General features: G+C 41.8%; 1 protein-coding gene across 4 annotated transcripts in view; it reads left to right on the top strand.

Moving 5' to 3' along the window:
* Window positions 1-12,428: 12,428 nt before the first annotated feature.
* Window positions 12,429-25,732, top strand: part of FRMPD4 (FERM and PDZ domain containing 4) — a 371,171-nt gene continuing 357,867 nt past the window's right edge. For all 4 annotated transcript variants that reach the window (XM_074814826.1, XM_074814823.1, XM_074814822.1 and 1 more), the window contains exon 1: window positions 12,429-12,539. Coding sequence is in view for 3 of the 4 variants with exons in the window: in XM_074814823.1 (XP_074670924.1) it covers window positions 12,499-12,539 (41 nt within the window). In the remaining variant the exon portion in view is untranslated. The remainder of the gene's footprint in view (window positions 12,540-25,732) is intronic.

Raw genomic sequence — 25,732 nt, 5'->3', positions numbered from 1 at the left:
GTGAGAAGAGACAGATGAGTGCACAGAAACTTGTACTAGATGCATAAGGTGGATTTACTTGAGTTCATAACGGAGATTTAGGCAATATATTACTTCTTTATACTTTGTATGTATTCATTTAGAAGATTGGCTGGTAGATATTAGAAAACTAACTGGCTTTGTTTCCTAACTAGTGAAAGGGAATAAGAGAAATACTTCTTTATTCTGAAAGCATTCTGAGACTTATCCTATATTTGTAAAGCTGGATAAAATATAAATTTCTCCGTATTACTGTATCCAAGGTTGCCAGCTCACTTGTTTATTTTTAATCTCACATTATCTTGTGGGTTTTTTTCCTTACAAACTTAATTTCTTGATAAATGTGATTGATTGCCTAAAAGGTCTGATACCACTAAATGTAAGTTTCCAGACCTCAGGTTTGCAGCTGAAACCTTGAAAGCATTAACTGAGATCTCTCTAAAAGCTTAGAGACCAGAAGGGAAACAAATTAGAATGTACAACTTTTAAAAATCTTGTTTTAAAGTCAGTCTTATGATGTTTTGGGCTCTGATCCATTATTTCTGAATGTTTGAGCTGATAAGATCTGCACACTGCAGTGTATAGACACAAAGAATCTGAGTTAGTAGTTTGTGGCTAGATTTCCTCTATTGTAAGTTTTCATTTGCACACATTTCTTACTTGATTTTGCTGGATATTTAGCCTGAATCAGATCACTGGATTGTAAACTCTTTAGGTCAGAGATCTTAGCAACCTCTGCAGTCTTTTGACCACATGCTCCTTCAGTGCTCCGTTAAGTCACAATGTAAGTAATAACCTTAATAAACTTGCCAGAGCTCCTTAGGAGCTCTTTCATCTTTCATCTGTACTTAGCTCTCCATTTAAAACTGTATCTCCATTTAAATAAGGCAAGACGCTTGGATTTGAATTCAGTGGCAAATCATTCCACTTTGCCCAGATATGTCAAGACTTCAAATGACTGCAGTTTTATTACTACTATACACTTTATCTCCTTTGCAAACCAGGTTTCAAATATTTTAATGCTAAAAAGAAAGAATGAAAAGTTGAAGAAAAAGGTATTAATACATAGAGGATTGAACCCAAATGGATACAATGCTCACAAAGGTGTAATAGCAAGGCGGAACCCAGGTAAGAGTGCAATATTGAGCAAGTGCCAAGCGAGTGGGAATCTTGTTTGGCAGGATAGACTGTCTCAAACCATACTGAGCAATGAAGGTAAAATTGCATATGATGGTGTGCACTGACAGCCGAGTAGGGATTAAACCATGGAAAGGCCTGTATTTGGTATAACAGTACCTAACACAGTTTACAAGACCATAGACCCTGTTCCTCTCCTTCTACTCTTCAGCTGACTCTGACTGTCAAACTGATGAATGGTGCAAGCTTACCCCAGCACAGATACTTCCTGAGGCACCCAATTTAGGAGCACAACCAGTGTTGGAGAGATGAAGACCCCCCCCTATCCCCTGCTACCCTCCCCCCCCCCCCAACCCAAACAACCAAACCCAACCCAAACAACCAAACAGTCAGACCTTAGATGGACAGAATTGCCCTCAGGAAATGCTTGCAGTTAGTCTCCACTGACTTCATAGGGACCTGGAGAGAACTATAGATATAAGGTGACTTTCAGGTAAGTAGAGTTTGTTCCTCACAAACAGGTGACAAACATCATAAGCAGGAAGTTGATGTGGGTAGTCATGACCCCTACTGTGTGATTCTAATTCATCTTCATACTGCAATGGCCTTTTGAGAATTTGGCCATTCATCTGGCAGAGACATAAGAGAAATGGGCCCTGGAGGATAGCCAACATTACTGAGTTAGCCTGATGGATAACCAGATAATTATTCAAGGGGAAGGTCTGATGCAACTAAACATATAGTTTTAGTTTTGTATGTTTAAAAACGCCAGCCTTTTGAAATGTGTTCAATCTACACTAAACCATTTTAATCACAAGGCAGTGTTAAACCAGATGTCATACATCTCTCTCATAGATTCTTTAGGCAATCTTAAAGTATGACACTTGGTACGCAAAGGCTGGGGCAAATTAAGCTTGGAATTTCATGGGCATCTGGTTTATTTCTCCCAAGCATGTGTCGTGCTCTTTTTAAGAAGAGGGACCTCTTCGAGGAAGGGGAGATTGGTCCTTCCCTTAGGGCTGCTGAGAATCTCAAAAAGAGAAGGCTCAGGTGACTGCAGGATGGAGTGAGCAAGAAAGTTATAGTAGGGGGGCTAGAGCTCATGCACAATTTGGAAGACTACAGTGAGGATGAGAGAACGGCCCAGCAGGCTTTTCAGGTGAAGGGGAGAATTTCTTGAGGACTAGAGGCAAAGCAGAATTTGCTGCCATTCAGCAAACCGTTAAGTTAGCTGCAATCATGCACTACCTTTCAAAACACACTGGACTTGGAAGAACTCTGTAGAAAATTTAATTTCTTTGTCTTCTTTTGTCTCCCTTTAGAAAGCTAAGTTTTTAGGTTTTAATTTTAATTCAGACAAAACTCTTACCTCTGAGCCCAGTGCAGACATGCACTAACCTAAATTTTGAAGAATCATCCAGGAAAAAAAGAATGCTATTGGCATATTGTAAACATATCATAGAATCATAGGATGGTTTGGGTTAGAAGGGACCTTTAAAGATCATCTAGTTCCACCCCCCCTGCCATGGGCAGGGACACCTTCCACTAGACCATGTTGCTCAAAGCTCTGTCCAACCTGGCCTTGAACAGTTCCAGGGAGGGGGCAGCCACAAATTCTCTGGGCAACCTATTCCAGCATCTCATCACCCTCACAGTGAAGTACTTCTTCCTAATACCTAACCAAAACCTACCCTCTTTCAGTCTAAAACTGTTACCCCTCGTCCTGTCACTACACTCCCCAATAAAGAGTCCCTCCCCATCTTTCCTGCAGGCCCCCTTTAAGTACTGGAAGGCTGCTATAAGGCTTCCCTGGAGCCTTCTCTTCTCCAGGCTGAACAACCCCAACTCTCTCAGCCTGTCCTCATAAGGGAGGTGCTCCAACCCCCTGATCATCTTCATGGCCTCCTTTGGACCCACTCAAGTAGGTCTGTGTCCTTCTTATGTTGGGAGACCCAGAGCTGAACGCAGTAACTGCAGGTGGGGTCTCACAAGAGCGGAGTGGAGGGGGAGAATCACCTCCCTTGACCTGCTGGTCACACTTCTTTTGATACAGCCCAGGATACGGTTGGCTTTCTGGGCTGCGAGTGCACATTGTTGGCTCATAGTCAGTTTTTCATCTGCTAATACCTGCAAGTCCTCAACCACTCTTTGCCCAGCCTGTATTTGTGCTTGGGATTGCCTCAACCCATGGGCAGGACCTTGCACTTGACCTTGTTGAACTTCATGAGGTTTATATGGTCCCACCTTTCAAGCCTGTCCAGGTTGCTCTGGATGTCATCCCTTCCCTCCAGCGTGTCAACCACATCACACAGCTTGGTGTGGTTGGCAAACTTGCTGAGGGTGCACTCAATCCCACTGTTCATGTCACCAACAAAGATGTTAAACAGCGCTGGTCCCAATACTGACCCCTGAGGAATGGCACTTGTCACCGCTCTCCACTTGGACATCGAGCTGTTGACCGCAACTCTTTTAGCGTGACCATTCAGCCAATTCCTTATCCTCTGAGTGGTCCATCAGTCAAATCCATGTCTCCAATTTAGAGACAAGGATGTTGTGTGGGATAGTGTCAAATGCTTTGCACAAATCCACGTAGGTGACGTCAGTTGCTCTTCCCTTATCCACCAGCGCTGTAACCCCATCATAGAAGGCCATCAAATTTGTCAGGCATGATTTGGCCTTAGCGAAGCCCTGTTGGGTGTCACCAATTACCTCCTATACCTGTACTAATCTCAGCAGAGAAACACAAGAAGCATTTAATAGGACATTTATATCATCTTAAAACCACTCATAAAGCACTCATTGGATTGATTCAAATCTACAGCCACAGTGTATTTCAGGGAAAATAAAGTGAGCAGCTCCTTTCCCCACCCCCCTCTTTACTGCTTCTCTGCAAGAAAACAGGAAAAATCTCATTTAGATCTGTGTTCCTTGCTGCATGAAGCAGCAAGCTTCTTGGCAGTTTCACTGATACTTTTCTGACTGCTAAGCTTCAAAATAGTTCTGAACCTCAGCCATTTTATGAGGCCAGCAGTGATTTGAAAATACCAATGTCTGTCATTTACATGGAACAAGTCCTGATTTCTTGGACCCTGCTGAAAAACTATTCACCTGTAACTACTGAAACTAAAGAGACAGGGCAGGCCGTGGGAACTCGGGTATTGATATACAACCCTTTTCCCATAGGCTTTGTGGAAACCGTGCTAGGTTTTTTTTTGAAGAGCTAGGAATATCCGGTAAGTATGTCACTGCTTTTTCATGAAACAGAATCACTTTTAATTCCTTTTATTATTGCATTTGGATGTAAAATGCTTATCAGTAGAAGATCTGGGTGCACATCACAAAATTTAGATCAGAATTAGGCAACCATCTCTGTGACAACCCCCACATAGCACCAAAATAGCTACTCTGAAAAGGAGTGATATGAGGCAGATGATTAAATGTCAGTGAATTCTAAAGACTGTTTCTACTAGGGAGCACAAAGAAAGTGATCTTGCATTGTGCTCTAAAATGTCTCTACCCTGTAACCTGATCTGCACAGACCAATGTTTCTTAAGCTGTGCATTGGCTCTTTGACTCCTTTTTGACTCCAGAAGGCCGCACGTCCACTTGTGCGGTCAAGGTGCGTGCTCTAGGCTGAAATGGCCTTCCCTGGGGAATGCTCTGCAGCTGACCTCCCTGCTTTCAACGTCAGGATGCAGAGTGCTGCAAAGGTGTAAGGGTAAGACGGGTCTGAGATAATGAGCATGGAGACAATATAGGCCCTTAAATTTCACCCAGACTGAAACTGGTAGCCAAAGAAGAGAGTACAGGTATGAAACACTCTTGTCAGTGCTTCTTAATGATCTAGGGAAACAGATTTCTGTTAGCAGAAAACATGGCATAGGTGCCTTTGCGCGTAGATTACTCAGCCATGTGATAGGCCTCCTGCTGATGGGTATTAGAAGGCTAGTCTTCTATTTCTTCCTAACGGAAAGCGTTAGGCTTGTACAATGTGGTAAGTAAATAGTCTCCTAAATGCTCTGTATTTACAGAATACCTCTTATCGACTGCAGTGCATTTCTAAAAATTGCACACACTTTTCTAAGAAAATTCTGTGAACTTTATGGCATGTTATTGTCCCTTTCAGCTTCGCAGCTCCCACTGGTCTTTCCATAAACCAGATTCCAACGATAATTCTCCAGTATTTATTGTTAAGCCACATTAGGGACTTAGTTTCTGTTCTAGAAGCACTACATAGCCTGAACAAAATCAAAATCCCCAATGATTCTCACCAGTGGTCACTTGAATAAACAGAAGTGCCTTGAGCACACAAGACTCCTTATCACGTTACTCAGTATGCTCAACAAGTAACTACCTTACTGTATTTTATTCTACAGACAGATTTGCAGTCTTCTACCTGGAAGAAACAGCATTCTTAATGCAAGCCATGACATACTCGCCTGTGCACACCTTGAATACACACATTTACACCGAGAACAAACCCTGATCCACACAGGCTGGCGGTTCTGTGGCTGCTATGGTCAGGAATAGCAGCTGCAGTGCACTGTAACTTGCCTAAGCTGAGAGTAATTACCCACTGCCTGAGCCCTCGCATATAATTCATGGGTCTAGATTTATTAAACCTCCAATTAAGAGCAAAAGAACACATTTTAGTGGATAAAATATGGTGTGTGTGATCTTAAAAAATATAAGCTGAAAATTTCAGAACTACATGCTGAAGTTTTGGCTCTTCAGATACTCTGGCAATTTTGCATAAGCTGCTTAGGTTTTAGAAGTAACCAGCAATTTCATTTTCATTTGTGAATGTTTAGTATTACTGACAAGTAGGCCACCTATCTGCAAGTGCCTAAATATGGACTGACAAAACTAGGTTTTGGCACCCAGACACAAACGCTGTGTCTGTGAAGTTTCTACTCATTGTGAAAATCGTCTTTTTTTTTTTCCTCTGGGTGTAAGATATTTTGCTCTTACAAAATTGCTTTTTCCCCCCTCAGCTCAGATGGTTGCAGATATTTCCCAGGAAAATCCACACAGAACAAAAGTTTACAGTGTTTTTTGAGTTTCATGGTAATGTCCTATTCTGACAGGGAAAACAAAACAAATACTTTGTTTTAACAGAGAAACAAGCTGGAAAATTTATAAGCCATAACTGAAATAATATTCTGGTACTGGCAAATAATAAAAAATATTTATGAAGATTTTAAACTTCAGACTACAAACAAAAAATAAAGGCTTTCTACCCCAATATGTTTCTAATATAACTGTCTTGTCCTTGGTTTGTTTCAATGATATCTTAACAAAAAAATAGAATATACCCCGGATTTTTAAAATTCACCACATATTTGATCATTTTAATCACAACTGAATAACACAGTAGAAAACACTGGGAAGACGTCAGTGGTAGTCCTGTTTTTTTAATATTTGATTCGTTTTAAAATGCATACTTTGATCATTTTCTCTAGAGTTGCCACAAAATTTTCAGTCTGCAGACTTTTTGGTTAAGGTATGAAAAAAACCTGATGGCAGAATTCAGACTTGCCTTGAGAAAGGGTGGATGAGGTTTTACTTTTCCCTCGATTTTCCCTTTATTGTAAATAAATTTTAAGCACACTTACTTGCACATTAACATTTCACATTTATTTTTTCTGATTCATCTTTATATATTTTCTTATGGTTTGTGAAATCATATTTATTCAAACAACACTTAAACACATGCTTAACTTTGTAGTTGTTTCAAGTTACATTTTAGACTAAGTGAGGCCATGAATAGGGCTGATCTTATATGCATGTCATGAAGATTTTCTTGAATTGGGTCTTTTGTCAGTAAAAGAGCCACTGTTGGTAACTCTGCTCTTTCTATATTCTGCTTTGAATATTTCATACATATACATTATAGAAAAGTTAACTGTCTTTTATAAAGACCAGTTTATTTTAAAATATCTAATCAGTATCATCTCAGTCGTTGAAGCAGAAAATGTTACTACCTTCATGTTGTCTAAGGTCCTGTTCCTTACCTTGATCTCATCTGTGCATTGCAAAATATGAAAACATTATTTTTAATTTTTTTTAATGTTACAGGTTCAATACGCTGTAAGACTTCTCAGTTCATAACAGCAACCAGTAGTTTTTGTTAACTGTCATCTTAACCAACCTGCTAGTATAGGTTTGACTATGTATGTTTGACTTCAGCAGAATTGTTGCATCAGTTGTAATATCCTTGCTTATTTTACTCCATGCAATTCAGTATCCTTTAGGCTTCTAGATTTATTTGTTTCCTAACTGGCGAGAAAGAAAATCTTATCTGCTATTTAAATTTCTAACCATCTATGATTTAATTTTGCATTTGTATGTGACATGTCATGTCTACCACAGAAAATTACACAGCAAAATTGAAAACATTTAGTGCTTAACAGCCTGCATAGGTCAATAAAAAAATACTCCTGATAAAACTCTGATAAAGGTACCAGAAATAACGTGCAGAAGCTGGGTGTATAGATTCAAGGTAAGCAGAGGGATTTCTTGATAATGCTGTAAATGTGGACACAGAGAAAATCTGTCATGGTTACTATGTTTTCATATGGACTTGTATACAGATAGTAAGCACCAGGATAAAGAAATGTATTCTAAAAAATCCGTGTTTTGAAGCTTCAAGGCTGAAAAAAGAATGTAACAGTTTATACAAGTAGCCCAGAGTATTACAGAACTTACTACATGACATAGTCATAAGCAACTATCTTTAGAAATAACATTCAGTAAGACCAGATCACAATGACAAAATATGTTCCTTTGAAACTTCACATCACCAGCTATGTATTAACACCTCATTACTCAATGGATTTTATTATCACATTCCTCTAAACATTGTTGCCATTTGGGTATGAGTAATATCATCAAGCACTGCAGAAAAATCATGGAACCTTCAGCTGTCACCTCAGGAGGTAAAAAATCATTCCAACTTGATGAATTTAAAACAATTTTGAAGATGAGATACAGCACATTTAAGTATCTTTTTAAGATTCCAAATCATTAAAAAAAGCCTTGTCTAGCCTTAAAAACAACTATAGAGATGGGTTTTTAATTTATATGAGAGGAAAACTTGTGACACCTCCACAAGTATTAAAATTCAAACTAGACCTCAGCCATTTTCAGAGGTTTCATATCATGTCTTTGGTTTAGGATTCTACCTGCCTTCATTTAAATTATCTAGGATTAAATTCTACTCATCCTGTAGATAACAAAACAGACATTACTGGTTCAGCTTCAGGGCTAAAAGTTTGTGCTGTGTGGTATCTAGGAAAGCCCAAAGCATATTCTTCCAGTAAGTATTCAGTGCCTCAGAAGGAAAAAATGAAAAACCCTAAATCCCAGGACCACAAAAATAAATGTTTCTTTGGCATTCATACAGATATTTACATTGCATCTTCATAGCAGTCTCCCTAGGACCAAAACAATTAGGGTATTCACAAAATTAAGTCTTTACAGTGACTTAATTGGTTTTAAGGTAAAGATGGCACAACATTCCTATGCACGTTACATATGTCTCTCATTTCCTTTAGAACAAGAAGTGTTATGAGACAAAGACTCCCTTCTCTATAAATGCATATGAAACTGCCATACTATATGAAATTAAGGCTTTTACTGGCCCACAGTCTACACTAGGATATCTACGATTACAGAAAACATTAGTATTAAGTGTCCTAATTGGATTCCTCTGGACAAAAGTAATCAAAATATAATAGTACATGGTAACAAAGCATCCTCAAAAAGCAGTATTTACTATGCTATTCTAAAAAAAAAGCCAGCTAAGAATTCAGCCAGGAATTGATGTCAGACTCCTGCTTTAAGATTAAGAACTTCATGTTCAATTATTGTTTGTTACTGAGATACTAAATACATGCTGGTTTGCTGTCTTTGGCTGTCTGTTCTCATTCAGCATTAACCTTTGTCACCTTCACATGGGCTTCATTTCAGCTAACTTTAGACATCTAGAAGGCAGTCCTCTAGTCAAAGGTAGGTATCTAGGCTTCCTCTCACTGGAGCTGACGGAGAAAATAAGGCACCTGCAAAAGGCAGTTTACGTCACTTTTTCTAGAAGGAGATGGTTTGGAGTGATAGGTGCCTGTCTGCCACAGAGGTAGGGTATGACCAGCTGAGGTTGGATCCCTAACTTTTGGTAGTTAGTGAGAAGAATCCCACTGTAGTAACTAAAAGGTATAAATGCATGGCAAGAGTTCAGTCATGACATTGTCTAGTTGATGTCCCTGCAAATGAAGATATGATACCAAAATATGATTTCAGTGTACAGATGATGGCTCCAAAGCCAGTCCAAACTACATATATCAACATTTACTCTTGAAATAGAACAATACCCACCACCTTGCTTCTTTGGGTAGGCAAATTTTAATATTTTCCTATGGCTCTGACATAGTTTTTTTATCCAGTTGCTGTGACACCAGAACCCAAAGAACCATGAACTGAAGTACTCACTCTCATACTCCAGTCTCCTCCCGTGTGTGTGATTCTCACATAGCAGAGCTCCAAAAAGTTACCGGTATTTAGCACAGTTGGAAGAAGCACACTTGTCCAGGTTCTCCGTTCATGTCTGCACATCTGGGATTAAGACTCCTGTGATACTGCTATTAATGGATGCCCAGGATGTCCAACAGCATCTGCACAGCCACTCTAGAAAATTTGTACTGTTGCAATAGTTTCTGCCTAGGAAAACAAAAATATAAAAGTGGCTATAAACATAGCAATACTTCATCTATCTGTTTGGAATGCCAAAGAAAGATAAGATAATTTCAGCTTCGTTTCAAATTTTAATGACTTTCTGTAAAGCCCTATCATTTTGGGTACACACCCTGTGTTTACCATACTGATGTATTTGTAAACAACAATTTTTTTACCTCTTAGTCTTCGTTTTGCTAAGCAAAGCTCTTTCAGTCTCCTAAGACCGACTCTTCATTACCTTTAACACTCTTTTAGTATCCTCCTGCACCTGCTCTCATTTTTCTCAAATGTACTTTTTGAAGAAGCTGAGTATGGCATTTCTGATCAGATCTTATGCTTTCTGCTTTTCTATATATTTCTACAGGAAATACCTCAGTCATTATATCCTAGGATCACATTTGCCTTTCCACTGAAAGACCCTGAAACCACAGAAATTCTAGTGACCCCTTAGAACTTCTTCACTTGTGGCTCTCACCACTACACTTTAAGGCACCTTTATGTGACAAGCCTTGGAGCATGAAGTACTCAAAACAGCAACTTTGTTTGATGCAGAACATATGTGCTTAATTTTATATATGGTATACCATTTCATCAGCTTCAGTTAGCTTTGTAGGGTCTTGGCCTCTCTCCTCAGTCTATAAATAAATAATGATAGTTTTATAAATAAATCAGTTTCTAACCAGTTGAAACCATGTTATCTTTGTAACTTTCACCAATCAATAGAGCAGTGTGAATGACAGGCAGGGGTTCTGCAGTTTTAAAAAATCTGGTATAACAATAAATATAGTTACATGAAAGGACCATACAAATATTTTGATGCACTAGCATAAAATACTTCATATGGCATTTCAGAATATGCCCAAACCGTTTACATCCATGGCAGGCCAGCAAGTGTTTTCTAGCTGGCGGTTCAATGTTCTCCTAGTATAAATAGATGATCAATCATTCTTTGTTGTTTTGTCTTAAAGAATAGTTTGAAACCCAGTTCACAGTGAGTGTTTGTACTGCCTGTTCTTTTAGTTCTCTTATCAATACAAGTTTTTTAATATTAAGAAAGTGCATTGTTTTCAACTGGCTGCTGTAGTCTACATGATGGTCTCTCCTGTAATTTCTGAAGTTCTTGGTTGGTGGGAGAGAGCAGGTGCAAGCCTGTGGAAGAGACCGAAACTCTGTAAAGGCAGGAAATAAAGAGCGTATCAATCTATTCAGTGAACAAAAACACAATTAAAAACACTGAGGTGGAGAAAATCCATTCCCATGCCGAGAATTACTGTATTGCAGTGTAGAGCTTGCGTGAAGATGAATTTGAATTTCACCTGCCTTCCTGTCCCGCTCACTCACAGGAAGCTTACAGATAGCTAAACTCCAGTGCCTCTTTTGAAGACTGATGCAGGGCAGAAGCGCAAGGCAGCGCGTCTCAACCGTTCTTGCGTCAGGACAGCGGGACGTATCATTTCTCCACAAGATGTGATACGAAGAATGCTTGATTTTACATTGCCGTGAACTGGCCTTGCCGTGTTCCTGTCACAACGATGCCTCCGTTCCTCCCAGTCTCTTTTCTGGCATGGGTAGAGAAGTCACCGGATGGTGACAGCAGCCAGGCAGTCGGTTTGAGCCCCGCTGCAGGCAGCGGTCCACCAGTCCACCACTGGTGACCACCCTGTGCGAGGGCTGGAGGCCAACGGGCCCTTCCCCACCCTGGAGGGAGGCATGGCGCGGTGCGATCGCTGAGGGGAGATCGCCGTGGGGACGAGGGCTGTCTGCCTTCCCCAGTATTCGCTTTGGAGGAGGACCCCGGGCTACGGTCTCTTTGCAAGGCCCAGGGTGCTGCTCCCCGCCCGGGGCGGAGCCGACTCCTACCCACCGGGGCTGCCCTTCCCCTCTCTCTCCGGCGTGCCGCGCCGTGCCGAGAGAGGGCACCCCCTCAAGCCCCGACCCCCTGCCCTCCGTCCCCGCCACCACGGCTCCGGGAGGCTCTGCGGGGAGCCCCGCGGCGGCGGGGGGCGGCCAGGCCCCCCCGGCCCCCCGGCCCGCTCCCGGCGGCCGCAGCGCCGCCTCGGGCTGGAGCCAGCGGGCGGCGCTCCTCCGCGCCGCCGCCGCCGCTTGCGCCCTCCGCTCCCCCACAGGAGGGGGAGACATTGCCGGCGAGAGGAGAAACTCCCCCTTCTACACCCTCCACCTTCCTCAGCGCCCCCCCCGCCGCCTCCGTCCTTTGGGGATACTGCAAAGCGGCGGCGGAGCGCTGCCGCCTCCCCCTCAGCCTCCCGGTGCGCGGCGCGGCGGGGGCCCGGGCTGCGGGCAGCCCTCCTGCCGGGCAGCCCCCGGCGCCCTCTCCGATCCTTGAGTTGCCCCGGGGAGGGGGCAAGGCAGGCGGAGAGCGGGGGGGGGGGGGGGGGGGAAGCAGAGGGGAAGGGCTGCGCGCAGATGAACGCTGCTCCTGCGAGATGCTGCACGCCCAGCTCCCTGCCGGAGGGGGGTAGCAGCCTCTGCCTCCGCCGGCTCCTGCCTTCGCCAGGGCTGTTGCTGCCACTGGACGCAACCTTCTCCCGACATGGAGCTGCCGCCGCCGCTGGAGTGAGTGACTGTGACGGGCAGAGCTAGCCGGCTGCATGGATGGATGTGTTTAGCTTTGTGAAGATTGGGAAGCTCTCCGGGTAGGTGTCTGCTGCAGCCGCCGCTGCTCCGCGACCCGCGGGCGTCCCGCGGCCGCTGCCCCTGCCCAGCGGGGGCGGGAAGGGGGGTGAGGGGCTGCCCGGCGTGGGGAGCGCCCGCGCCCCTCTCAACTTCCCTCGCAGCGGGGCGAAGGTCTCGGGGTGGGGCGCCGGGCGCTCGCTGCCGCCGCTGGCACCTGCCGGGGCCGCGCGGGCGGGTGGGCGCCCTCTCCCTTCCCGAGGGGCAGCGAGCGCGTCCCGCGGCGGGCGCCCCTGGGCGCTGGGCAGGAGGGGTGCCCGCCGCTAAACGCTGCCGCGGAGGGTCCACCGGAGCGGTGCTGAAAATGCAAAAGCGGCGACGGGAGCCGGGACCGGGGCGGGCGTAGGGGGGTGGTCGCGCCGCCTCCGCGGGTGCGGTGCGGTGCGGGCGGCTGCCAGGGGAGGGGGCGAACTTGTGAGGGAGCGGAGCCCCGCCTGGCCTGGCCGCGCCGGCGGGAAGGGGCTCGCCCTGCCCCGCCGCTCCCCGCCGCGCCCGCGGTGCGCGTCGCTTCGGACACGCCGGCTCCTTCAGGAGCGATATTTTTAGAGAAGTGGTGAAATCATCGCCAGATTCTGAGCGCTGCCCCTCTGCCGTTTCACACGATGGTGGGTGCTGGGGCGCCAGGGGATTTGGCGTCTCTTACCCCTTGCGCATAAGGCATGTGCTTCTCGGTGTTCAAATGAGTGGTTGACTAGGATTTCTTCTTCTTTTTTCCTTGCTTTCCCAATAAACCTTCCTTGTAATGGCCTCAGAGTTGTGGTCTCTAGCTGTAGACTGTTGCGTTCGCAGCTAGTTGCCAGGCCCGAAGCTGCATAGATGGATCAAGCAGCACAGCAGCCCGTTAGCATGTTCTCCCCGTAGTTAAGTGTAGGTGTAGGTTGCCCTTCTCAGTAAAGGGGGAAAACGTGCTTTATCTCAGAAGATGCAGTATAAAAGTACTGGAGTTGGAGGAATTTTTCAGGGTTCTGGTGCAGATAATCTTCCTAAAGGATTTAGCTTTGATCACAGTAACTAGGAGTGTTGCGAATTCTTATGATTCAGTGGTTCCTACACCATAGTTACCATATCCTTTTCTGTTTTTAAAGTGCCTGTGAGACTGAAAGTGGATGTTGTACCAAAGGGAGAAAGGCCTTGTTAAGGAAATATGAAAGGTAGCAGGCTCCAGTGACGCTCAGGTAGGGAGCTTGTCAAAATGACAGATGGTCCTTAAACAAATATTGCATGGGTGGAAGTTACAGAGCGCCACAGGTGCAGGCGTAGCCTTTATCCCCCAAAATTCCCACCATTGCACCTGGCTGTGATTACAGCTCTGCTTGTGGCGATGCCAGCGCAGAACAGCTGCTATCATTCAAGCACATCATTGTCTCATCCTGCTCACAGTAATTTTACACGATGTGACGGCTACAGCGCTAGCAGCCTGCTTGGCTTTCCTTGGGTCGTGTTCCCGGCTGATACAGCTAGAGCTGCAGCAGCAGTACCTACAGTGGAAACTTTGAGGAGAGGGAAAACATGCTTGTATAGATAAGGAGCAGGTGACGTAGTATGGTATTTCTTCGTAGGTAGCTGAATTCCTTGACCTCTTCTATTTGTTTGGAAACAGTGTTTTAGAGCTCCCAGATCCTCATGTCATGCTTGAGCTAGAATCAAAGGGAGAGAAAGGGCTATACCACTTGGAAATATCAATAACTGAGGTAGACGGCAGTTTTTATGTATGTATTGTAAGCTTCAGTCTTTGATGATGTGTCCAAAATCCATAGCTTTCTGCATACTTGAAGACACAGGTGTTGCCAATGGTGAGATTTGTGTTTAAGTAAAGGAAGATCATAGCATTTCTCCAGAAGAACCTGAAAGTTCCTTCTGAAATGAAATCCCATGTTTCAAAGCTTGTGTCGGGCTTTGCTTGATTCAAGAATATGAAGTACTTAGGGACTGAGTTTGTATTGTAGATTGCAGTAAATAATTTCTGTACCAAGCTACTCTTTTCAGTTCTAATTTCCTGGTTGTTAAATGACCTAATAGTTTACATAGGACTTTACTTGCTGTTTCCTAGGTAACAGCTAGGTGTCTGTTCCAATTTTATGAGAGCTTCACAGAGTAGACAGGTTCCAGTGTAAACCCCATTTTTAATCCCTCTGTGTTTTGGGTTGAAAAACTTGTTTGCCTGAAAATGCTGGTTCTTTCTTTGCTGTTAGAAGGAAGGCCTTTCTGAAAGAAAGGAGTGAGATGGTAAACAGTATTGCACTGAGAGTGAGATCTTGTAGACAGATTACCTGCAGAAAGTTGTTTTGAACTTAACTGGCGCTGAACTTTTTTATGACTTTATTTTTTTTCGATTTTATTTTGTTGTGCATTCAGATCTTCTCAGTTTAGGTTACAAGTCAGCTATTGCAGTTGTAGTCTGCAGCTTTGATCTGCAGGCGGTGGCATGGATAAGCTCTGTTATACATGGCTGCTGGAAGGGATACTTAAAGTCATGGTATAATTTTAATAGATGTGATGGGAATTTAAATTTTGCCTTGATCAATTAATGATAAGAGCTTTTATCTAGAATAAGCTTAAGATGGAATATAAACTCTTAGAAGGTGGCTACTAGATATGAGATTTTACATAGCATACATAAAACGTTATTATATTTTACTTATCTGTGCAGGTTTTTTTATGTGGTACCTGTGTGTGTAGAGTCTTTTAGAGACTCTCATTTCTGCAGCTGCTTCAACAGACGTCCGTAGTTCCTGGGTGAGTGGGGAATATGGTCATAATCTGGAAAAGGGATGTGTGCAGAAAGGGAAGAGAACACCAAACTGGTTTTATGACAGATGTGATCTCTGGTAATCTTTTTATTTCTTTGCCTTTGTACGTCCGTCATGTGTAGTATGCATCAAATGTAGATGCTTCATTGTAAAGTTTCTGTTGATTTCTAAAGACTGGAGATGCCTACCTGACACTGAAAACAAAAACATTGTGTAGAAATACTGTGATCACACTTCCACTGACATAGCCTTTCTCCCTCTGCCCCTTCCTTTGGAAATTCACCAATCTAGTAATGGTCTAAAATAATTGTTTTGGTATGAATCTTGTGGTGTTATGTTCTGGAGAAAAAACCCTACAACGCCCTTTTCTTGTAATGAATTTCCAAGTGTAGAGAATGATTGACAAGCCTTGTTTAACGGATCAGTACTCTGATGTAGAACTGTGCAAAGCAGGTGAATATCTCTGTAGTGTGGGCTGCATAAGCCTGTATGGTGTGGTGGTGTCTAGTTTGGGAGGGAGGATTAGTAGGATAGATAACGTGCGCATAAAAATTGCCACATTAGGTTGGATCAGAAGTCTGTCTTGCCTGGTATTCTCTCTTAATTGCTTTTAGGAGCTGCTTGGGGAAAGAGTATAATGAGCACAGGTATGAAGTGGTGATTCTTGAGCATAGGTATGAGGAGTGGAGGAATGACGGTGCTGCTGTGCCAAATATGAAATGGAGCGTTTTCAGATCTACGTAAATCTGAGCAAAGGGCACAGTGTCAAGTTTCTAGTCGATACTGGACAGATAACTATGAAACAATAGGTCAGAATAGTGAATGGGGGTTAGCAAGAGTTAACATGGTATTCATAGAATATATTTTTAGTTAGAAAATCTGTTTATTGGGAATGACTGTTCTCATGATGTCTGTAGAGGTCAGTTCTATTTCAGAGCTTTCAAAGCAGGATGTAGAACTTTCGTACGGAAGGATGGCTGCTTGGAAACCACCTGAATGTGACTGAGTGGGATAGTGACCCTCTAGAGTTGGGACACATAGCTCCTGTGCCCCTGCCCCTGTAGCTCTGCCAAATAACACTAGGTAGAAAATAACATGGTTGTCCATGTGAGTGGCCATCAGTCTGTAAGCTGTGGCAATACGGGGAAGGGTGGCTTGGACGTCCCTGTCACACAGTTACCTTTGTGGGAGAAGTTCTGAGCTCATGCAAGCCATTTGTCACCAGAAAGGAAGCCCCCACAAATAGGACTGCAGTATGGGGTAAGAAAATAGGCAGTTGCAGTACCTCATTGTGGCTGTTAAAAGTGTAATTAATAGAGAGTTAACCCCATATAACAAACAGGTTACCAGCAAGACTTGGACCTGTCCTTAACAGCAGTGCTAATTTGTGGTAGGTAAATTGTGTAGGTAATACCTGGATCTTTACTTTTCTGCTCAAGTTTTGCATTGCTGTCCATTATTGTTGAGCTTTGAATTCATTCCATTAAAAACTGGATGCGAATAGCCATACCCCTGCTGTACCCCTTGGAATCAGCTTTAAAACAACAACAAGAAAACAATCCCAAAACCCTGACAGCTCTTCTTTGCAGAGAGCACTCAAAAATGGCTTTTTCCCTGTGATTATACTAAACCTGAGGCTGGGTTTCTCACTGAGGAAGAAACCTCTTACAAAGTCCTTTTGCATTGGGATGGATAAATCTCACGTTTTCATCTCTTGTGCTTATCTTTCCATAGCTAGGCATCTCTAATCAGGTAGATTGACTTGGTACCTGCATAAATGTTTGGGCTTTTGGGTTCTTACTGCTTATAAACGTGAAGCCAGTCTAAACAGACTCCAAATCTCAAGAATCTTAACATTTGTTGTCTTGTTTTTCAGCCTTTGTAGCCCTGTGCTCAGTCCTGTTCTCTCCAGATACTGTCTTTAGATGTCCTGGAAAACTGATGTGAAAGCACCTCTCTTACATTTGTCTTAAAATCTAACAAACCAGAAGCTGTGTTTGTAGTTTCTGAATACTAGGCTCTGTTTTTTACAGAGAGAACAAGGTTGCTTGGCTTCATGGTTTAGTTATTTTTATATGGCCAAGCAGATGTATGTTTTCCAGATTTAAGCTTTTGAGATTAGTCAGTTTTATTTTTAAAAAAAAATGTTTCTTTTTTTTTTTAAGGAATTTGGTAAGATTTTGGGATGGTAATCTATCTTTTCTTTAGTTTGTCAGAGTAGCATCTTTACCTGTGATTTTCGTTGTCATGTTTTTATTTTGCTGTGGTGTTTAACAAGCCACCTTAATGGAGAGACAATTAAAAGTGTAATTAATTTACTGATGTTATTTTACATACGATTTTTGGAACAATTTTCATAAGTACTCTTTGAAATGACAATATCATAGCTTGTAAGTTATTTTCAGTATTTACAAAAGACACTGTCAGTAAGAAAGCCTATGATTATCCTTCCTATGCTTAAAGGAGGTAATTTAATTCTAAAAAGGATTTTATTATACTGGATGATAATTCAAATAACCATGAATTCGTTTCACCTTTTTTCTTGAGAACTGCATTACATTTCGAGAAATATTTGTCTTAATTGTGATTAAAGTTTCCTGAACTACCTTGAAGAAATGTGAACTCAAAAGGTTGTATGTTTATTGAAGGTATGTTTGAAGACTTTTAAAAGAATCTGTGAGACTGTTTCTGATAATTATTCTATTGACTGGAAATGAAGCAAAGAGCAGTGCCAATAGTATAAATTTCAGTAATCAGTTGCATGTTCAAATCCTAGTGAAATAAACAGTGCTTAAAATCTAAACGTGTAAAAGTACATTGGGGTTAGAAATGTGGAGTACTCCAGGACTCAAAAGCCTCTCTGACCTAAATTGGGACCTGGTGTTGTGGAAGTCTCTTGGAAGTATTCCTTTAGTGTGGAGTCTGTAGAAACTCCCTTTAATAGGTTGATTATTGGCTACAAACCCAGAAATTTATTTTCATTAGTTTTAATAACCAGCAAAGCAGAACTTAAAGAAAAAATGATTTGAATGAGTAAGAACACTCTGAAGAAGTAGAATGAGCATGGTGGTGAGTAATGCAGTGCTGCATCCTGTTAAATAATTTTCACTGGTGACTTAAAATAGGAGAAGGACGTGATAAAAAGCTGATTAGTATCTTTTAAGGAAAGTCCCTTGTGAGATTTATTGCTTGGACAAAAATAACTTCCTTTGATGGTAAGGAAAACAGTTGCTGATTGACTTGGGTATTTTCATAACTGTTTTAAGAGTTAATAGCTGCCCAGCCAGCAGCTAAGCATCACACAGCCCCTCACTTACTCCCACCCAGTGGGATGGGGGGAAGAGAACTGGAAGGGTAAAAGTGAGAAAACTCATGGGTTGAGATAAGAACAGTTTAATAATTTAAATGAAATAAAAATAATAAATTGTAATGAAAAGCAAAATAACAGAGAAATAAAACCCAAGAAAGACAAGCGGTGCAAATGAAAACAATTGCTTACCACCGACGGATGCCCAGCTTGTCCCTGAGCAGCAGCCCCTCAGCCAACCTTCCCCCTAGTTGATTGCTGAGCATGATGTCATGTATTACCGAATATCCCTTTGGTCAGTGGGGGTCAGCTGTCCCAGCTGTGTCCCCTCCCACCTTCTTGTGCACCCCCAGCTCTACCACTGGTGGGGTGGGGGGAGAAGCAGAAAAGGCCTTGATGCTGTGTAAGCACTGCTCAGCAGTAACTAAAGCGCTCCTGTATTATCAGCACTGTTTCCAGCACAAATCCAAAACGTAGCCCCATAGTAGCTGCTGTGAAGAAAATTAACTCTACCCCAGCCAAAACCAGCACATAGCTTTAGATGAAATGCTGGCTTCTCTTTTTCAAATAATTCTATTATAAAAACATTGTCAGTAGGTAGTGAATGCAAGCTTTTTTGTTTTAATTATTATAAAGTTAGTGAGGGGAATTGCTGGGTATAAGTTTTAGCTGTGGGAGTTTGAGAAGATAAAGGTCTGGAGAATAGGTGGATATCTTGCAAGATTATGAGAACCATTGGTAAAAAGGAGATTTATACAGAGAATAAAAAGAAGGTGGTGGAGATAAAGAAGGAATATTTGTATGCTAAAGTCAAGTGTTGAGGATGAACCCTTGTATGATCTGGTTCTTAATAGAGTTTATTTTTGGGTTCTGCTTGACATTTTTGAAACTTTAAGGGAAAGAGACTTGGGATATTGGAATGTGTTATGACTTTTTTTTTTTTTAAAAAGATATCTATAGATACAAAAAGTATGCCTGTGTGGATTGATGAAAACTACTTAGTGATTTACTTTAACAATCAAAAAGGCCAAGAAAGTGTCCCTTCTGTTCTTCAGAATTTATTTCTGTATATGTACTTTTTTTGTTTGGTTTTGGGTGGTGGTGAAGAGAAGACATAATTGTTGAAAATAACCTTGTTTGGGAAGAAAATGTAAAAAGAGTATTTGTAAAATTTTGTAGTACTGATTGAGCCCTGTTTAGGATGAAAATTTTCCAGAAGTTCTTGCATAATTTAGTTTTTATTGTTCAGATGAATTGTCAACCTTTCTCGTGTGTTACAAGTGCTTGCACATTTATATAAAATACCTTTCCAGCATTATGCAGCCCGTAAGGTTTTGCTTACCTTGCTTATAGATTTTGCAGTTTCACTGTTTGTTTTTAATCTTTAATTTGTGATTATATTACTCTGGATTTGACAGTGCTCATATGTTTAGAGAGCAAAATGCCCATTATTCTATGGCAGTAAAAGCAACCAGAAGCACTAACAATTACACGAGCCATGTAGAACAAGCTAGGCGCGTGTTACAGGTCCGAGCTGCGTGTATTTCACTTGTGCTCTGTATCTGACTGAAATAGCGCGGTGGAGAACTGGAGAAGTAGTCTTGAAATATCTAAGATTAGTAAAGCCATAATGCTTCGTATTTACCTGAATGCCTGACCAGTGGCACTGACTTTGGCTTGCTCTAACTGAGGCTATCACAAGCCTGATTTTCTTGAAGTGTCCATAACAGGAGTCGTAAGAGAGTGGAGATTGCAGTTGTGCAGAAGAGCCTGCACCAATGGTGCTAAGGTTCAGATTTTTCTTTGCTTGTGACATTAATCCCACAAAAAATGGAAAGTTACTATAGTACTACCTTTAAGGCCTTGACTACTCTAGAAAGAAGTGGGCTGTTTGTTTAACACTGCAGTACAGCAGGTTGTACAGCTTTAGCGCAGGAAAGACGAGTGTCGCTTGTTTTGACTGTGCGATATGACTAATCAAGTCAAAACGTAGTTTATGTGTTCAGGTAGAAATGATCAAGATTCACATGCTTTTTTTACTGACATTAGGTTATAGATCACATGCAAATTGTAATTTAAAGGCATCTACTTTTCTTGATTTTTTCTTTTTATGTGTTGAAAACCTCAGATGATATTAACCAAAATGTTAATTTTTACCTTTGAAGAAAAATACTTTTCCAGGGCGAGATGCATGAAGTTGGCTATCTGCCTAGGTTTTTACTTTGCATTATGTTTTGTACATTACCTGTCATGTTTTCAAGGGGTGCGTTCTCCTCTGCCAGGACATACAGTGAAGAGGGACAGAGAAGAACTGTGTGTGGGGAATGATCTGTACTTGACTATTGTGCTTTGAGGGCAGGGTGAGCAGAGGCTACAGTGTGTAATAGGGGAGGAGTGGCAGAGGAAGAAAGAAGACATTGGAGAAAGAAAGTTAATGAATGTTGTATGGAACGAGGGCTTATTTGCCATGAGTGAATTGAAGTAATTGTTCTTTATGTGAAGATGAACTTGCATTGTTGCCTGGGTAGGAGTTTATTTGCTTCGTAAGGCTGGCTGAGTTAATTGGTTAGATGTGCTGTGATCTGCGTGACTGCTATTTAAAAAAAGGAAGAATTCACTCCAGCATTGCAACAGAAAGAAATATCTTTCTTTTTTTTTTAAGGTCTTGAGTTTCTTCTTGAAACTCACTCTTTCTCCAAGGGGTTTCTGGTGGCTGAGCTTGAACTAGCTCAACACATGAAGTAACAAGGTGGTCCCTGTCTCCCTGCATATCTGTTGCTTAAGAGACACTGTAATTAGGATGGTGGTTTTTCGCAGGGGGAAGCTCATCCTCTGCACGTGATGGTTGGTGAGCCCTGTGACTCTTTTTTTCTCCCTCAAATGCAGATAACTTGAGTGCAAAATCCATAGTAACTGGAGAACATGATTATATTTTATTGTGGCTTAAAAAAAATTCCCCCAAAATAGAAAGCATTTAGTTTTTTTCATTGGTATAGGGAAGAACTAGGAGTAGGCCCTGGCATTCCAAAGCAATTTGAGGAGACACTTCTGTAATATGGTCAACCTGATGTAACTGCTGATGGCAGGAGGCCTCCAGACTGTGGGGTCTGATCTCTGCTTTCTTCTGCTTTTTTTCCCCCCATTGTATTCCCTGCAGTCTTTATGTACATCTTACACCATGGTGAGCTACTTCAGAGACTAAACCCACTAGAAAACTGGTTTTGCTATGTTTCTTTTCTGCTGGTATAGAGATATCTAAACTGGCCTGGCAGAAGTGATTGGAGCATGGGCAGCAAGGTGGAAGAAGAGGAAGGAAAGTGGGACTTCTGGCATCTGATCAGCTCTGTTGTGTTGCGCCACATTCAGTGGTGGGAGCTGCTGTGGGAGACTGCAGAGACAGACCTCCAGTCAATTGCCTCTGGGAACTGAGAAGTGGGGAGGCTATGCGAAAACACCACGCTGGAGTGAATTTGGAGAGAAGGGTGTTTCCTGGAAAAGATGGTTTGAAGGGGGGAGAAGCTGCTTCGGCCCCTCTGAAATTCTTCGGGTCTTTCCTGGCTCCTCTGGCTTCCCTGTCTCCACCTTCTCCTGCTTTTGGAGCCTGTTCTGTTGCCTTTGAGTGACTCAGCTTTGCCTGGGCACCTTCGAAACCAAGTGCAAGTTCTGAGTGCTAAATGCAGCTTTTATGTATTACGCACGTCCTGATGTGTCAAGATATTCCACCCCTGCTCCTGTGCCGTACAGGCTAAAGAAACTGGCTTCCTATTAGTATGAATTGTTCTAAAAAGCAGATTACTCTTCATGTCTTTACCTTATTAGGCAGGAGAGGAGAGTAGTTGTCCAAGGGATTAATTTTCCTACATTGCTTGTAGAGGATGAACTGTCAAGGACAAATGAGAGGTTGTTTAATTTTTTAAATTTTATTTTTTAAATAATGAACGTGTTCATTCATAGTAGTGAGTTTGTGGTTATAGCCTTTCCACGTACATGTTTTCCAGGTTCTGGAAACTGTCTGAAGAGGTTAAAATTTTCTTTTCAAATGCTCTATTTCTGAACTTGGAAAGAACATCTTACAGAAGCTAGTGTAGTGTGTGCTGCTTCTGAAGCCACAAAAAATAATTGGAGAGTATTAATGGCCTGCTTTTCAAATACTCTTCATTTCAGAGCTGGAAATGGAAGTTTTATAGGTGCATTAATTAGCCTTAATTTTAAATTCAGCTTTGAACAATGCAGCTTTCTCTTTTTTCACACAAACAGGAGTAAACTTCAAGGAGTTTCCATACAACGATTTTTCAGTTCCTGCTATAACTTCTGTTATTCCTTATACAAATATGGTTGGTGGTTACCGGGATCTTGAAGGATACATCTAAAGGATCACTCTAAAAAACCCCACAACAAATTATTCCACTGAAAAATTTTAATGAAGAACTACTCAATCTCTTTTGGCTTGTTTTTTTAATTGTATAAAAATATAGTATATCAAGGGAATTCCTGTCAGGATGCATAATTAAAAATACCGTAGTTTTAAATCTTTTTCCACATGGCTAACATCGTGCATCTGGATGACTAATATTCAGTACATCTTAAAGAAGACCACTTTGTAAGTAATGTTGATGAAGTACAAACAGTGGAATACAAGTCTGTTTTGCTTTAGTTGACATGCTTAGATAAAAAGCTTCCAGTATCTTCATATTTCATGCTGAATATATTGCATATTTGTTTACTGAAAACAAAGGGTTTTTTTTCAAAGGAAAACATTGATTCTTCTTCTCTTTTGATGCCTTTAGTAGGCATTAAGGTACTTTGACAGGCCTTGATGAGATGGGGATATTCCAGAAGGGCAGTGGAAATGGCATTGTGGGAAGCTGGCAGATTCTTTGCCCCTGAAAATTGTTTCCACACTTGCCCTATTGGACTCAAGTTGCCCATGGCGCCTGGGTGTGCTACCTATCATGGTGACTGTTTAATAAAGGTAATAGCAGCCTGCTATGTAAAGGGTAAGGGAGGAACCTTCACTCTTCCAGATGTCAGTGCAAGCTTCATCCTTCATCTCAACAAAAGTACTTTGTATTTATATAATGGCAGAATGGTGATTTGCTTTTTGTTGTGTTTTCTAAAGCTCTTCTTGAACTCGTAGTGTTCTGTGGTCTTGAGATGAATGGACAAGTGTACACTTGTGAAAGTGTTTCCCTTTCATTTGTGTTCATTAGCCATTAATGTCAGAGTTCATCCTATTTTCTCATGTTACGTGCTGCTTCTCAAAAAGAGAAATTCTGTTTTCATGTTAAATGTTTAAAATACTTCTTTTGTAGGACAAGATAAAGCGGCATTACTTTGATTTTTTTCAAATGGTTCATAGTTCAGTGCTGCAATGTGCAGCTTTCTAATTAGAGGACAATACCTATCCTACTGGGCATTATCTCAAAATCTCTGAAATTGATTTTAGCTGCATAAAATATTACTTGATTAACATGTGTTTACCAATCTGTAATGATAACAATTGACATTTATTCTATCCAGTGGTCAAAATACTCTTTTTTTCTATGTCAAAATGTGGTGGTAAGCAGAAAGCAGTTTGTCTCAATTTCTGTGGTATGGTTTGCTGCTTTATTTCCTTTCCCCACCCCCCTCCAATCAGTTTTCCACTCAGGCAGCTTTCTTATGCTAGATCTCCCTTTTCATGATGAGTACTTAATGCTGACTCACAAGTTGTCATGATTGCTTGGCACTGTTGGCAGGGATGTGTGCACACGTGTGTGTGGGTACTCTGACCACAAAAAACCACCTTCTTGCACCATTTTTATTTTGGTATTAATTAGTTCAATATTCTGGCTTTTAAAGGTGTTGGGGGGGGGGGTGGGGGTGGATAGGTGGTCTGTGCTTTCCTTTATACTTAGGTTCAGGGGAAAGCAATTTTGAGCGTAGATAGCAAATTTGCTGTTGGTTCTGCCTTTAGTGAAAGGAAGGCTTAAAGTTTCTGTAGTGTTATGTGAAATGATAAGGAAACTTCACTCTTGTTTTCACGTGAACTTTGCAAAAGTAAGTAAAGACAACTTGGCTACTTAATTTTTCAAATACATACAGTCACTTTATTCCCTCTTCACTTACTTTGTGAACTGAATGATACATCCCTTATAACTGAAATGCTGTGGGATTTTTTTTTTTCCTTCCAGACAAACTGTATGCACGCTGCATAGGTCAAATAACCCTGTTGTACAGTGTCTCTTTACTCATTAAGTAAATAAGAGTGTAACTTGAATTTCAGCCAGAACTTTCTTTGCAGGTTTAAGTGTTGCTCTGATTTAATCTGGTAGGACCTGCCTGTCCCAGATGCCGGTTCTCTTTGCCTGGTCAACCACAACTGGCCCCACATACCCTGAGTGGAATTAATGAAGCGCCTTCAGCACAGTGCTGCAGTAGCTACTGCTGTCGGGTTGGTCGAGGGAAGGAAACCTGCTGTACATTTTTAGGTCTGTTTCCCTGTGCTTCTGAAAGTGATGGTTCCCAAGCTTGGCAGACTCTTCAGCTGGGATGTAAAATTTGTGTTACATTTCCAGATGACGTGATCTACTCTCCAAACTGTGAAGTTTAGTCCAGCAACTGTTTTGAATAATTTGCTGAATAACCAGCATTAATAATGATAAAGGAGTTGCATGTTTGGGGGTATAGGGGTGTGTAAATGCACCAGTGTGCACACACTCAGCTTACTGCACAGCTCCTCTGAAGTATGTATTGAGAGTCTTTGCTATATAAATGTAACAGTCATTTGAGAGGCAAAGACCATGTCTTTTCATTCTCAAGTTACAAGTTAGACTTTCATAACTTGTGCCTGTTGTGTTGAAAGTTACGGTTCCCCAGCAGAAGAAAAAAATACTACTTCATCTCTGCAGTAAGATATTTTTACAGTGTAGTGCATGGTGACTTGTTCAGTATTTTTTGACATTTATTGACACGTACAGAAAACACAAATACTCACTGATGATGATGGTGGTTAATTGGATGGAAAACCTACCTCTGTAATCATCAGGCATTGACTCTGCCTGGACTCAATATAAAGATCAGATCACAGAATTCGTCTGTCACCTGGTAAAACATGAGA

Source organism: Strix aluco, chromosome 2, assembly GCF_031877795.1.
Source record: "Strix aluco isolate bStrAlu1 chromosome 2, bStrAlu1.hap1, whole genome shotgun sequence".
Lineage (NCBI taxonomy): Eukaryota > Metazoa > Chordata > Aves > Strigiformes > Strigidae > Strix > Strix aluco.
This window is presented reverse-complemented; position numbering and strand designations above follow the sequence as displayed.